Source organism: Anomalospiza imberbis, unplaced genomic scaffold (genome assembly GCF_031753505.1).
Source record: "Anomalospiza imberbis isolate Cuckoo-Finch-1a 21T00152 unplaced genomic scaffold, ASM3175350v1 scaffold_77, whole genome shotgun sequence".
In the NCBI taxonomy this organism is placed as follows: domain Eukaryota; kingdom Metazoa; phylum Chordata; class Aves; order Passeriformes; family Viduidae; genus Anomalospiza; species Anomalospiza imberbis.
In genome coordinates, this window is record NW_027100387.1 from 130,422 (window position 1) to 145,533 (window position 15,112).

A 15,112-nucleotide genomic window follows, 5' to 3' on the forward strand; every position below is an offset into this window, starting at 1 on the left:
TGTGGCACAAGTGAGGCACAAAAATAAGGTGCTATGGCTTAATGGCAAAGCCCAACTCATTCATGAAGTGATTCCTCAGAATAGCCAGTGTTCTCACAACTGGAGATGTTTATTTTGATTACAGATAAGGTTCCTAAATCCTAGAAATCAGGATTCTGACAAACACCTATAGCCTGTCAGCATGCAGGAATTATGGTCAAATGGATGGAGGAAAAAAATGAACAATTACAAATACACACTCCAAGTCTGGTGCCCAGTCAAGACATCACCCAGCAGACATAATACATCTCAATACATTCCATAATCCATCTCAGAAATCAAGTTTCAGGATTTGTTTTGTTGGGGCTTTGAGCTGTTTTTTGTAGGTTGGTCTATTTTTAATGATTTTAACTGCAATTAGCTTCCAGGCCTGTGCAATTTAGCCATACCTCTTATTTTAAAATTAATTTCTAGTTCTCTACAGAAAACAATCCCTTTCCTAAGGATTTGATTTTCTTCTTTCTGGCAGGAGAGAGGAAAAGACAGTGGGAGCAGGGGAAGGGAACACTCCAGCACTAGAAACTGGGCAGCTTAAGAACCCCGTGCTAGAAAAAGTTGGCATGCCAGTGTGTTGGATACTTCTGAGAGGCACAGTTCCAGTCCCAGGTAAACCCTGTCAGGTGTTAGTACTGACCTGGCAGCAGCTCCAGCCCTGAGCTGAACACGCCAGCAGTAAAACCACATTCCTTCCTCCCAGTGCTCGAGCTAGGAGTCACCCAACCCGCGCCACATTCCTACTCAGCTTCCCCAAAATAACAGTGTACACAAGATTACACGGCGCTTCTTTCCGCAAGGGACAGAGCTGCCCAGCAGCACTTCTGCTGCTACAGTGAAACCCTCCTATTCAACACAATGAAACATTTAAGAGGATGTAGCAGTGTAAGCAAAAGATGGAGCAATTTATGGAAGTGAATGAGATTTCTCTGTTCACCAACACCAAAATTTAATGGTAATTAAATCAAGCTACTTCTGCACATTGCTATTCCATCTACAACTTTCTGGTGACTGAAGCTGTTGGATAATCCAGCCCTCACTGCTATTACAGGGCCTGGAAGTTTCCAGCTTGGTCAGAAAGTCCCAGTTTATATTGCAAAGTTTAATTAAGCAAAAGTCTTGGCCCCATCCAATGTTCTGGGACTGAGAGGTTGTCAATTCGGCCCAATCCAGCAGAAATCAGCGAGCTGCCAACAGGCTGCACCCATAGCACCAGCTCCAGTGCAGCCTCTGGATCCTAAAGCACCTGTGCAGGCAGCCCACCTCGCACCAGGAGCTGTGTTTGGTTCAGAAAGGATAAGTATTATATAACACAGAACCTTCCACCGGCTGGAGACACAACTCCAGCCTAGAAGCTGCAGGGGTGAATTCTTCCCACAACATTCTAAGATGCAACACCAATTCCCTTCTGACAGATAAGCTCATCCGGCTCTCAAACCATGCCTGGTGATATTTTCAAAACAAAACACAAAAAATCCCGTCGGAGATCTGGTAACCGTAACTCCCAGTGCCAGCTGTGCCCCGGGGGTGAGGTGCCTGCTCATCAACAGGTGTGGGGCTCACAGTCTGGTTGTTTCCCAGGAAAATGGCCTCGGTGCGGGAGCAGAGGAAAACCTCGCGTTCCCATTTCCCATTACACGGTGCCCTCCAACGGCCAGCCCTTCACATGACACCCAAGGAACGCTTATCCCCTTCCCTAAGGCAGCAGCGCAACCATGGGCGGCACCACCTGCGCACCACCCTCGGAGGACAGGACAGCAGCCAGGAGAGACAGAGCCATCTCTCAGTGGGGTTATGGCTAAAACTAACACTCCTTGTCTACCTCAGACCCTCATGTTAATACAAGCCTCCTTCAATGTCTTATATTCATTTTATAATACAACTAGAACTTACTTAGTGTCAGCACTAGTGACCAAAACATGCCGATAACTCATCAAAAGCTGGTTTAAAATGCAGGCTGTTATAAAAATCTATTGACCTCCTGAGAACCACAGCCTATTTTGATATTCTGCCACACAAGTAGATATGCAAGCCCTGTCATTTATAAAATGCTTCCTTACCTGGACTTTTTAATCATCATTTAAGGTTTACATGCTATCCCTGAAGCCAGTGCACTTAGAGTCTATAAAAACAATTCAGGGTCAATAAAAAAGTCACTATTCTGAATTGCTTATTGCTAAGACACTGTCAGTGCTGTGACCAAGGGAGGCCCCTCTCACACTCAGAAGGCAGAGTGAGGCTTTTATGTAACTGGAATATTCAGAGCAGAAACAGAGCTCTCATTTAAAGGGTCTGTGTTCAGTGGCAGTGACAAAGGGTGCATCTTCTCAAGGAACTCAACGTTTTTTTCACATAAAGCCTCCAGGTTTCAAGAACGCAGTGGGTTGGGCTGGAGCTCATGGGGCCAGGGGTGCATCCCCAGGCAGGCTGACCCCCCACACTGCCCCTTTCCACCTCGCAGCTGAGGAGCCACAGCAGCCCACAAGCTGCTTCTCCAGCACATGAGGGCCCTGGTCCTTCATCCAGCACTCTTCCAGTGCCACAGTGCCCGGTGCTCCAGTGCTGCTCCGGGAGCTGAGCTGGGAACCAGCGCAACGAAGGGACACGGCTCTGGAACCCCTCCCCAGCACCAGTCCCGGCAGGGGCTCCGTGGGGACAAGGAAACATCTCTGGCCGTGCCAGCACAGTGCAGAAGCCAGGTGAGCTGCAAGGTACAGCCTCACCACTGAGACCGCACTACAGGAAACGCCACCTGAAATCTAGCTGCAACCATCTACAACACTGACACTGCCCCTACAACTCAGCATTGCCATTACTTCCAAAGTTTATGGTTTGCTTCAAATGCAAAGTAGAGAAATCTGGCCCTGAACTCCCACATGTCACTTGCTGGGCAAGTCCAGGGAGGGAGGGAAAATCGCAGCCCTTTTCCTCCCCAGTAAATCCTGCTGATTATGAGCAATAACATCTTCTTGAGGCCTTTGCAGCCCCATCTCATGGATCTGTTAACATGACACTCGAGTACCCGGAAGGAGACACCCTCAAGGGAGATCATTCCAGAGCAACAAACCCATCAGGAACATGTAAACACGAGGCACAAAAGCCAACCTCCCATATGCCTCAGTCTGAAACAGTTTGCACAGACAGTTTATCCATCACAGCACAAGCTGCATTTCACCACAGCACCAACGCGGCAAATCTTGGCTTATTCCTTACCCTGATGTCAGATCCAGTACAGGTGAGCCTGTGCTTTACAGGAATCCATCCTGTCCATAGGAACCATTTCCATCATACTCAGAGCTGGGTTTGTTTCCCTTTCCCCTAAGTGTGTCTCAGTAAAGCGAAGCACCACACAGGCTCCTGAGGTCCTGAAAAATCCTTCAGGATTCACTCTTCAGGCACAAGGCTTTGCCCAGCACAGCACACCAGAACTAAGATGAAAGGTTAGGCTACAGTGACTACACACAGAATTATTTATCTTGAGGCATATGGGATTGTATCTCACACATCGAGATATTTTCAGGAACATAAGATCCTTTTGACAATTTCTAAGGCATGACAAAATGTCATCTCAGTAGGAAGCTTCTAATTCCAATTGACTCAATCACAAGTCACAGAAGTCGAATAGAACATGAAAAGAGAAGAATACTGGAACTGCAGAGAGCAGTTTCACATATGAACCTCTTTTTCTCCTAATATTTTAAAGTATAAAAAGATACTCCTCGAGGATCTTTTTTCTAAAGTTCCATTTTTTATTAAAGCAAACAAGTTCTGAGGAGCTGCAAGTTTTGCTTCCATCCAAGGACACTAAGAAAGCAAAATATTTGTGGATTTGTGTGGGCAACATCTGACTCTCAAGAAACCCAAACTGAAACAAACAAGAGGTGCACTTCATTCACAAATATTTTCCACTACAAAGGGCTGTAAGTTTTTATATACACTGATATTTAGAGATTGCATGTAAGCCCCTAAGCTTCCAGGAGCTCCAACACCCTCTGGGCAGCCTGGCCCAGTGCTGAGGTCATCCTGACAGTGAAAAACTGGCAGGGTATGAATCTGATTTACAACTCATTTTAACTAATTAATATAAAACACTTTACAGTTCAGGTTTACAAGGAGGCTGATCTACGAACACAACATCTGCCATGAAAAACGGCAATGGTTGGCTCATGCCCTGTGACTCAGTGGTCCCCAAATGGCCTAGTGTTCCGACACCTATGAGTCCTTGGGCAAACCGGAACAATACCCACATGGAGGGCAGCCCCGTGAACCACAGCTACCCACAGGGATACGAGTGCGGGCCCACAGTCCGCAGACACGCCGGCAGGCGCGCAGCCCGGGCCTGCTCCACGCCCACCACACGCATCAGCTGTGCAAGCAGGAGGGAAGCCTGTGCCTCTGGTCTCTAGGAGAGATTGCTGGTTCTCTCTCTCTGGAGAGCCACTCGGCAAGTCCAGCTTGCATGTAAATCACTGCCTTTTCCAATCAGCAAATGTGCCAGGAGTGGAAGCACTGCACAAGGCCAACTCAAAGCCCTCCAAAACCCATTTACAGCAGATCTGCAAACTGCATTTCAAACCTAGGCAGGAACAAAGGAAATGAATAGGCTGAATATGTCCACATAAGTAACTCAGCCTCTCACAGCTCTCTCACAGCTAATAGAGCTCTGCTTTCCAAAAAATGATGAGCCAAGTCCAGGCCAATGCTAGAGGGAAGTCATTACCCACACAGGCGAGCATGCAGAGAACTGTCAGCACACCTTCCTCAGCCTGCTTGAGCTTTACCTTTACCAGAGCTTTCTTGCAGCCACCCTTCTGAGAGAGACCATCCTCCCCTCCTCCATTACTAGAGACTCAACAGCGGGTCAGGTACTCAGGGTCATGAAACTACAGCCCAACAGGCTGTAAGTATCACCTGCACCCTTCTCCATGCCACCCCTCCCTCAGTCCCTTTTCCCTCTTTCTTCCATCCTCTTTCCATTTGTGTAGTTTTAAATGGTCACTGCTCTTCCTGAGAAGTGTCCAGCACCAGCAGATGCACAGCAAAGCAGGAAACAAAGCACAGTCTGCTGTCCCTCAGGCAGTGTGGCTGTGGTCATCACTGCAGCTGTGACATCGGGCACTGCTGAGAGACCAGAGCCTTTCCTCTCGCAGCAGCTCCTTTTCTAACAGCTTGGTTTTACCTCAGGAAATGACTGACAAACATATCTCCTTGCCCACTGCTCCACAGGCCAAGTCCCCAGCACCTGCAGGGGCTGACCATCAGGGCAGGAATAGCCCCTGCTGTCCCGAGATCCCTCCACCTCCAAGCCAAGGTGAAAACAGCCAGCAGATTTCTCCCTGTATCCATTTCTCTTTAGCATTCTGTGCAAGTACCAGCATATGTCGAGGCAGGAGGCAGGGACAAAAGACACAGCCAAGCACACGCACAACAGAAAAGGCAGCAGCCAAGCTCTGGCGTGATGTTCTCAGCCACCTCCCTGGGACCTGGCAGGGTGGCTCCAGGTTTCCCTTTTCCTCACAGATCACACTTGCTAATATAAGCACAAAAGCACCTCCAGTGAAATGTCTTGGAATGCCCATGTTGGGACAGCCTTTAGCTGCTCCCTAAGCCTGTGCAAACCCCCCAGCAGGCCAGGAGCAGGCAAGATGACCACAGGCCCTCTGGAGCCCAGGACCGGGCAGGATTACCGCAGGCCCTCGGGCAGCCCTGGAGCAAGTAGGGCTCTGCAGATGGCCCAGCAGTGGGCCCAGCTACCTGCAGGGTGAGGCAATGCACCGGAGTTGGCCCAAAGCTGCTTGGGGACTGGTGCCAGCCACCGCTGTGCTCACACGAACGCTTATGGAAACAGCCCAGGGAGGAGAAGGTTCTCCTCTGCTGTTGTGCTCGCTATCTACATCACCCAATGCTCCTGCAGCGCCCTCTCCTCTCCTCTCCCCTACCTTCACACACATACAGAGCATTTGCAATCACTCTGCTCTCAGCTTTATAATTTAACAACAACAGAATGACACCCCCCCCACACACCAAAACACCCACTCCTGCACAGGAACCTCCTTCCCAATGAGAATTAAACATTACAGTCATCCAGACTCGGTGCCGCTGAATTACACCAGGTAAGAAACACTGTCTGTCAGTTTCACAAGGCAGATGTTGTTAATGTTTCTTCTACACCGCAGACTGACACATCACCCGTTGTGCTCAACCCCACAAAACTGGAAGCAATGCTATTGTAATTACTAATCAGTCCTGTAAAAATAAAAGATATACGTGCGCTCCTAACAGCCGATACCCTGAAACCACAGCCCAGTAATGCAGCCTTGCCCATTGCTGATGCTCTATGACACTGGCTCCTAAGAAAAGGAACACCTGACCAAGGCAATGAAACATAAAGGGCATCAAGTAAGATTTTTAACATTCACCTGAAGTAAACTGGACTGTTCTCCTAATGCTTGTATGATTTGTTTGATTCTGCAGAAGACATCGGCTGATAAAGGCAGCACGCGGTGATTAGTTATCGCGGGTCCTACCCCGCTTATCAGTTCCATCTGCATTGGGGCCAGGCTGTGTACGACACGGTACCCGGCGCACCGGCCCGGCAGCTGCTCCGCTCCGGCCCCGCGGCCGCTCCCTGGGGACACCGGCAGCGCTGCGGGGAGGAGGCGGAGAGGGGCGGCCGCCCCCGCCCGCAGCACCGCCGGCCGCGGCTCTTTGTTCGCCGCCGTCCCGGCCGAGGCACCCGCGGGCTCCGGGCGGCCGCACCTGCCTTGGGTGCGGGCAGCGCTCCCCGGGCCGGGCCACTCCCGGGCAAGTGGCCGCTGCGGGAGGGGCGCGGAGCCCTGCGGAGCGGGCAACACTTGCCCTCCCGGACCGACCGTCGACCTTCGCCCAGCTCCCGAACCTCAGCCGCGGCTCCCGCCGGCGGGGCCCCGGCACAACCCGAACCCAGCCCGTCCGCGCCGACCCACCTCGTCCTCCGAGAGTCCGTACACCGGTTCCGCCGCCGCGGTCGCCATGGAGCCGCTCCCGGGCCCGCCGAGCCGCCCGCCGCCGCCTTCTCCTCCTCCTCCTCCTCCTCCTCCTGCTGCTGCTGCTGCTGCCGCCGCTGGCCCGCGGGCGGCGGAAGGCGCCGGGAGCCGAGCCCGGCGGAAAGGGGCCGGGGGCGGGGCCGCCGGGGGCCGCCCGCGCTGCCGCCGCCGCCGCGGGCCGGGGCTGAGCGCGGCCGCAGGGACGGGGAGCGCCGGCGGGGCGGGGAGAGCGCCGGGCCGGCCCAACGGCGGCGGGCGGGGCGCGGCACGGCGCGGCGCGGCAGGGCGCGGCGCGGCGCGGCAGGGCACGGCGCGGCGCGGAACGGCGCGGCGCGGAACGGCGCGGCGCGGAACGGCGCGGCGCGGAACGGAACGGCGCGGCGCGGCGCGGAACGGCGCGGCGCGGAACGGCGCGGCGCGGCGCGGAACGACGCGGCGCGGCGCGGAACGACGCGGCGCGGCGCGGCGCGGCGCGGCGCGGCGCGGCGCGGAACGACGCGGCGCGGCGCGGAACGGCGCGGCGCGGCGCGGCAGGGAACGGCGCGGCGCGGCACGGCGCGGCAGGGAACGGCGCGGCGCGGCGCGGCAGGGAACGGCGCGGCACGGCGCGGCTCGCAGCGCGGGAGGGGCCCCGCTCCGCGCCCGCACCGCCCCGAGGGGCGGGCCAGAGGGGGCGCGCGCCCGCGAGGGGCGCGAGGAGCAGGCGCGCGGGGCCGCGGAGAAGGGGCGCGAGGGATGCGCGCGGAGCTGGCGCGCGGGGGCAGCGGGCGCCTGCGGCTGGCGCCCCCCAGTGGGCGGGAGCGGCAGCGCAGGGCCTGGACTGCCAGAGCGCTCCCCGGGCGGGACCGGGCCGAGTCCCGGGATGTGTCCCGGGATGTGTCCCCGGGCGGGACCGGGCCGAGTCCCGGGATGTGTCCCGGGATGTGTCCCGGGATGTGTCCCCGGGCGGGACCGGGCCGTGTCCCGGGATGCGTCCCGGGATGTGTCCCCGGGCGGGACCGGGCCGAGTCCCGGGATGTGTCCCGGGATGTGTCCCGGGATGTGTCCCCGGGCGGGACCGGGCCGTGTCCCGGGATGCGTCCCGGGATGTGTCCCCGGGCGGGACCGGGCCGTGTCCCGGGATGTGTCCCGGGATGTGTCCCGGGATGTGTCCCCGGGCGGGACCGGGCCGTGTCCCGGGATGCGTCCCGGGATGTGTCCCGGGCCGTGTCCCGGGATGTGTCCCCGGGCGGGACCGGGCCGTGTCCCGGGATGTGTCCCGGGATGTGTCCCCGTACAGGACCGGGCCGTGTCCCGGGACGTGTCCCGGTCCGTGTCCTGGTGCGGGCCCCCGCTGCTCGCAGCTCTCCGAAGCAGTCGGAGGTGGTCGCTCACTGTGACATTTCTTCCCTCACCATCACGAGTTTTAGGGAAACAAAACACTGGGCACTTGGAGTGAGGGCACTTCTGGGCGAAATGAAGTCCCGCTTTAGCTGTAATTGAGCCTTTGATTTGTTTTGTGCCCCTGAGCTGGCTCTGCCCCCAGCCATGCCCCTCCCTGCGCTAATCTCCCATTTATGATCTCTGGCAGTACGGTGGCAGCGCTGCCCAGACACGTTTATGCCCTGCTGCGTTCACCTTAACGTGCACAATGTGTTACCAAAGGCACGGGACAGATCTGTCACCAGAGCCCAACACAAGGCTGTTCTGGGCACTTCAGACAAGTGCCACTGGCTCTGGCTTCAGCAGCCCACCTCTGTGCTCAGGTACAGAGTACCTCTTTCTGTTTCACGGAGCCGAGCAGAACGTGAAAAAGGAGACCCCTTTTCCTCGAGAGATTCCACAGCAGTCTGTAGTCCAGAGGGTGTTTTTCCAGCCTTTCCAAAGCCCTTTCTGGGGCAGGAAGGAGGTGACCTCTGCCCAGAGAGCAGTGCCTGGGAGCTTAGCACGAGCTGTTAAAGTCCAGCCTGGGGAGACATCGGCCTTTGCACTGCCACGGGTCCCTCCTGGCCATAAACCACACGTGGTGCAGGCAGGGCTGGGCAGGGGCTTCCCCAGCAGCACGGCCAAACTGCTCCTGTTTGCCTGGCCAAGGCCAGCCCTCGGATGGCCGAGTCCACAGGAGCACCTGGCACTGGGCTCATTCCGCAGGCCTCCTGCCAAGATAGATTCAGTTTGATTCCTCTTTGTTCGTGATCAGATCATTCCCAACTCTGGATGCAGCTTTGGCCCCCTGCTTTACACTCACCTACTTGGTTGCCTTAACAGAAGCATCTTTCCACCTCTCATCCCCTGGATACCATGGAAAACCAGGATTTCAGGAGTCCTTTCATTAGTCCATAAACACATCTCTGTTCTTTGCCTCTCATATTTTTCTGTGCTGACATCAGGAGCTGGAAACCATCAGGAACCGGCATGTTTCTATCCAAGAATGTTTGTTTCTGAAGGGCAGAATGAAAAAGAAACAGTTGGCGTAATTCAACAGCTCTAAGTGGACTGTAATCCCAGCATGGTCGAGATGGTGATACACGGAAATCTCAGAATCCAGATCTTTTCTGCAGCACACGTTCATGTCCCTCTAAAATCACATCTGTGGCTTTTTCCTTGCACCTCACAGCACCTGGGCTGCTGGTGGTGTACAGTCAACCAGCATTCTCACCAACAAGTGCTCCTCAGGGAAAAATACACCTGTACAGGAGCAGAATGAAAGGATCTCTCAGGCCAGAGCAGAAAATTAGCGCCACTAACAACTCAGTTGGATTGCAAAGCTGTAGTATTAAACCCAGGCTGAAGATTACTCGTTTGTTTGCCTTGCATGTTACATGCATAATTCCTCTTTGGAATTGTGTTTACAGTAATAGATGGCCCTGGAGAGATGTAATTCATGTGATAATGCTGACATCAGAAATCTCCAGGTGCAGCTCGGATGATTTATAACTGGCCTCTTTATAGAACCAAGCCCCATGAATTATTTACAATTTTCTGAGAAAAACAGATTTAGTATGTCTTACGGCTGGCAATTCTCCATGGGAGCTGGCGCTCGGTCCACGTGTGCAGGACGGGGAGCGGTGGAGTGGGAGGATGCAGCAGCCCCTGCGAGTGGTGCATGCAGGAGCAGCAGCTGCCCCGCACGCAGCAGGGCCTGCATGGCACCTGGGCGTGGGCACGTGGGGACAGCGTGAAGCAACGGCTCGCTGGGCCAGATCTCCAGTGACTGCTTCACCGCTTCCCTGGAAATTCCAGGCACCCCGACACAAAACTGTTACCTGAACACTGCCGTGTGTTTCGCAAGGAGTCCTCAGAAACTGCCAGTAAAACACCTGGTGAAACACTGGAAGCTCAGCCAGCCCCACTCCTTGCAGCCCTTCTACCCTGCCAAAGCTCAGCCATTTCCAGTATTTGTGGCTGTTCTTTGTTTCGCTGCTGGACTTAACTGTACCAGCTGTTACCCAAATATTGGGAGATGCTACTTAGAAGGTCACTGTAACATGCCAGTAGAGAGACTTTACACTGTAAATCCCTCGTACTTCTAATCATCTACTGACAGCAGACACAAAGAGAATCCAAATAAACCATGATCTTCCCAAATACAGATGGTTTGGATTTTAGAGAATTGGCTTGAACAGATTAATAGAGCCCCGACCTAAGCAGAAAATGCTCTTTAGGAAATGAGCTGGATGCTTCCAGCTCACCAAACAGCATTATGAGAGCAAACTGCTGCCAGAGGCTGCCCAGAATGACTTGCTTTTTGCTGTTCAATTTATTATTTATTTATTCTCAACAGCTCTGGTGAAATACAAAATGGGAGTGCAGAGGTGAAAATCACCCAGACAAGGCTCCTTTTGGTTTGATGTGGCACCAGCTGCACATGGAGTTTGGTAATTCCTGTGTCTTTTAAGTGATTATTGTACTTCAGTGACTGCCAAGGGGTATTTAAAATGTTCTATTCCCGCTGTATTACTCATTCCAGTGAACTTAACAAATCATAAAAGTATAGTGGCAAGGTACAGGTTTTATCTGATTGGCTCTTCCATCGTGGTTTAAAACAGGATTTCATGATTTCTGCAGAGGAGGAAATAAAATCTGCATCACACTGGGCTGAAATGAGGCTGTGTACAGACACACCTCAGCATCATTCAATATTTAATGGTGTTACTTAACAATTTTTTGCTGAAAAAAGGCTTTTCCCACTGCAAAGCTTCTCGCTAGTGATGATTTTTCTCCTTTCTTCTGGAAAAATTTCATAAGAAATGTTAATATTTTATCAGGTTGCTGTTGGACTAACATAATTGTCTCTGTGTTCTCAATATATACCTTCCTTGAAGCATTACTGAAATGGCTGGGGGCTGAGCATGGTTCAGAACACAGAAAACTAGTAAAAGATTAACTATTTAAAAATTTGTCAGTATTTTATAATGTATTATTGACAATGTCATAGAAAACTCATCAAAGCTGTAAGCCAAGTTGAATCAAGCTCCCACAGAACATAAATTGTTAATTGTTGCTCAGTTGCCAGTGACGATATAACCCTGCAGGCATGAGCAAGAAAAGGAAGATTAACCCTGGAGAAGTCGAGAGAAGCTCTGTGTTTCTGTCAGAAATGGGTAGTTTACAGGAAAGGAAAACCCCATCATTCTGGGGCTATTTAAAGAGTAATAATAGCCACACCACGAGGCGTGGTGCCACAACGCTTTGGACAGGGGCTGCTAATTGTTCTGGAAGGCCTTTGATATAGGCAGTGGCCTGTTTTCCAGACAATTCCTTCCAGCTCTCGTCTCCTGCAGCATGGAAGTGTTCTGGATAGTGTGGGAGTGGAGGGGCCAGGTCCCCAGGGAGCAGTGCTGCTGGCAGAGGCCAGCTAGGCAGTGCTGTCACAGGGCAGGGGCTTTTCTTCCAGCTCAATACTTAACCTGAGGATGTTTTACCTTGCTTAGCCCATGAGCAATCCAAACGCCATGAGATTTGTTCTGTGGACTCTTCCTTTCACTTGGATTTCACATTCCGTCTGTGTTAATGCACCTTGGGTTTGTTGGGATGTGTGTGGTACTGAGAATCACAGGCAGGCATCCCCGGGGAGGACAGCAAAAGAGAGAAAGACGGAAAATGAAATGAGACCTGCAGCATTTATGGAAGTAAAGTTGCTCAGATTTCCCCTGTGTCAGGCTCACTGAGGAGTGTGTGAGTCCCAGCTGCGTGTGACGCTCACCTGTCTGGGTGGGTGGCAGGGAGGGAAAGCATCCAACAGACCTGGGGCTGAGAGCTGGGAATAGTCAGCCACAGGAGCTTTCCACAGCTTCCAGGGGAATACGGTGTTCGGGTGAGTCAAGTGGGCCTGAGTCAGGCCCCTAGCCTCTAATCTCTGGGGCATCTCCCAAGCAATGCTGTCCTTCCTGTTCCACCACACCACAAACCACTGCAGGGACAGGAGCTCTCCCTAGTGCTCCCGGGGCTGCTCACCCCTTGAGGGAGGAAAAAAGCCCGGACCTAAAAGAGCGGTGTAATTAACATTCAGGCTCATCACGCTTGGTCTCTTGTCTCTGGAACTGGCCAGAGTGGAAAATTACCTCCTTCTGTTGGCCTCTCTGTAATTCTGTAATTTGATTTTTCCTGGTTCTTATATTATGGTACATAGGGAGTATCAGCTGTCCATCTTCTCCAGGGATTTGTGCTTTTACAGGCCCATAACCCTCGCCTTCACTCTTTCCTGCTGCAAATCTGTAGCACATCTAGTCCCTCCAAGGTCCCCAGCCTTCCTTAACCTGCGAGAGCTTTCAAACAATCCATTTCAGCTCTAAGCAGTGCCTTTGCAATCCTCATCCTCTTTTCCTCCCCTCCCAGCCCATTACAGGGTGGCTCTTTGGGAGTAAGAGCCATGAGAAACACAGCCCAGAGACAGCAGACCTGCACCTTCCTGTAAAGCACTTTTTGGCTGCGGATTTGGTACTTGCAGCATTGGGCTACCCCACCAAACACGGCTTTTCTTAGCTCACGTCCTGCTAAAGCTGGTGTGCCACCTGAAGAGCTGTCACCACTCCACCCCAACACTCGGCCACGGTTGCCTGTATTGCTCATTCTATGCAGGGTTATCAATAGGGAATTTGCACTAAAATCTCTCTCTGCAGACCTTCAAGCAGACGTTGCCCTGTTCGAACTGGAGAGCTCTGGGAAGGAGCCCAGCTTCTGTAAATCCTCTGTCATTCCTGCCCCAAACTGTAATCAGCACACCCACCCCACCCATCCCATCGGAATTCCAAATCAGCATGCATATCTCCTTTCAGGGTGGAGATTTCTCCTGCACTTTGGGTTTTGTAACCCCAGTGTTTGGGTTGCAGCTGACAATCACTTCTCCTGTGTCTGCAGGGCATGGAATGGCTTCTCCCATTCCAAATGCCAAGTGCAGCACAGTAGCTTTGTGGAGCTTTATCCAAGTTAGGACAAGTCTTCCTCCTCCAGGGAGGTTTTGGAAGCAGGACAGATTTTCTCACAATGGGCTACCCCTACTTTTAAAGTCATCTTTTTAAAGGAGAATTCATTCACTTACCTCAAATCCAGACAGCCTCAGGATTTTTGCTTCTTGTAGAATTGAAGGCAGGTCAAACTCACAGTCCCACCTGACCATGTCTGAAGGAGAAATCAGAGTGATCCCCAAGACATGACCTTTAGACCATTTAAAGTGTGACAAGCATACAATTAATTAACAGCCAAACTATTTCAGTGGGGTTTGGCAAGAGATCTCAGCCCCCCATCTTTGTTCCTGTCTGAAAGAGAGAGGTTTGATATCCTCTCTCAAAAGCAGCGATGAGCTTTACCATTTCTGTGCCTTCATTTCAGTTGTGTGAATTCAGACAAAACTGACAGGTGTTCCTGAAAACTGGTGTAAGAGGCTTCCAACCATTTCGATACAGGGCTATAAAGATTTGGGAGAAAAGTGATTTTTTGTGGTTTCCTTCAGGTGATGTCCCCAAATCAAATCTTTTAGGAAATACCTGCTCTTTAATTAAACATGCTCATTAGAAGAAGGATAATAATAATAATGTGGAAACCCTGGAAGATCCTTGGGCACAGAAAGCAGCAGCATCCCTCTTAATGGGGTGGAAGATTTGTCTCCAATATGAAGTGCTTGCCAGGATGTGGCACCCATCCCACCAACTCACACTGAGGCATTCAGATAGTCCTGTTCAATGAGCTGCTTGGTTCCATTTGGGTTTGTGTTGGTTTTTAAACTTTCTGTGCATTCAACCCAAGCAAACTGTCATGGCACACGCTATTGACTGAACTTCCCAAGGAGCTTTAACCCACAGGATACTGCAGCAGTGGGTACTGCAGCAATGAAATTGCAAAATGTTAATGTGTAAGTGTTTCACTAGGGTTTCTGTGAGTGTGACTGCAGTAGGGAAATGAATCAGTTGTCTGTGCTTAGTGGAATTATCTTTATAAACAGTTCACTTGCCTGCTGAGGGGCATACTATGAAAGCAGCTGTGTGCAAAACAGCCAGAATATTTTTCCCTATTCTCTTATGCTGTTTGTCTAACTTCAACTCAAGCTGCCCAACATTTCCCCAGAGACTGGGGATGGTTTGGGGAATGCAGGGTCTCTCTCCAAAAACACAGAGGCCAAACAGCCTAATAATTAATTGCTTAGGATTATCAGACAGTTCTGGTGTAGGATAAGGAATGCCAGTTAACAAAATCCCTATTCCAAAATACTCCTGGAGGGACTTGGTGTCAGTCTGTCCAGGAGCCCAGCAAGGCACTTCCCCCTTGGCTGTAAGGCTCACGTGGCCCAGCTGGACAGGCTGAGCACCACAGAGCAGGGAAGAAGAAGAGGGAACAAACAAAACAGAGCAGAGGGAAACGAGAGGGATTAGTTAGAGGAGAACTGGGAGGAGAGCAGTGAGCAAAAGGGTGAGTAGGAGGAAAATCAATCTGAGCTGTAGGCGGGTAAGAGGTACATAAAGCCATGAAGATGGCACCAGATTAGAGTCGTGAGTCAAACACTAAAGCATGAAACAAGTCTACAAAGGGTTTCCCAGGTTCTTCTAATTCACACAAAACTTGAGGAAATAACCCCTCTG

The 15,112-nt window shown here is 52.2% G+C and overlaps 1 protein-coding gene across 1 annotated transcript in view; it reads right to left on the bottom strand.

Moving 5' to 3' along the window:
* LOC137467733 (E3 ubiquitin-protein ligase NEDD4-like) overlaps positions 1-7,279 on the bottom strand; it is an 89,711-nt gene extending 82,432 nt beyond the window's left edge. The window contains exon 1 of the mRNA XM_068179159.1: positions 6,999-7,279. Coding sequence (XP_068035260.1) covers positions 6,999-7,046 — 48 coding nt within the window. The 5' untranslated portion in view covers positions 7,047-7,279. The remainder of the gene's footprint in view (positions 1-6,998) is intronic.
* Between the last annotated feature and the right edge of the window lie 7,833 nt (positions 7,280-15,112).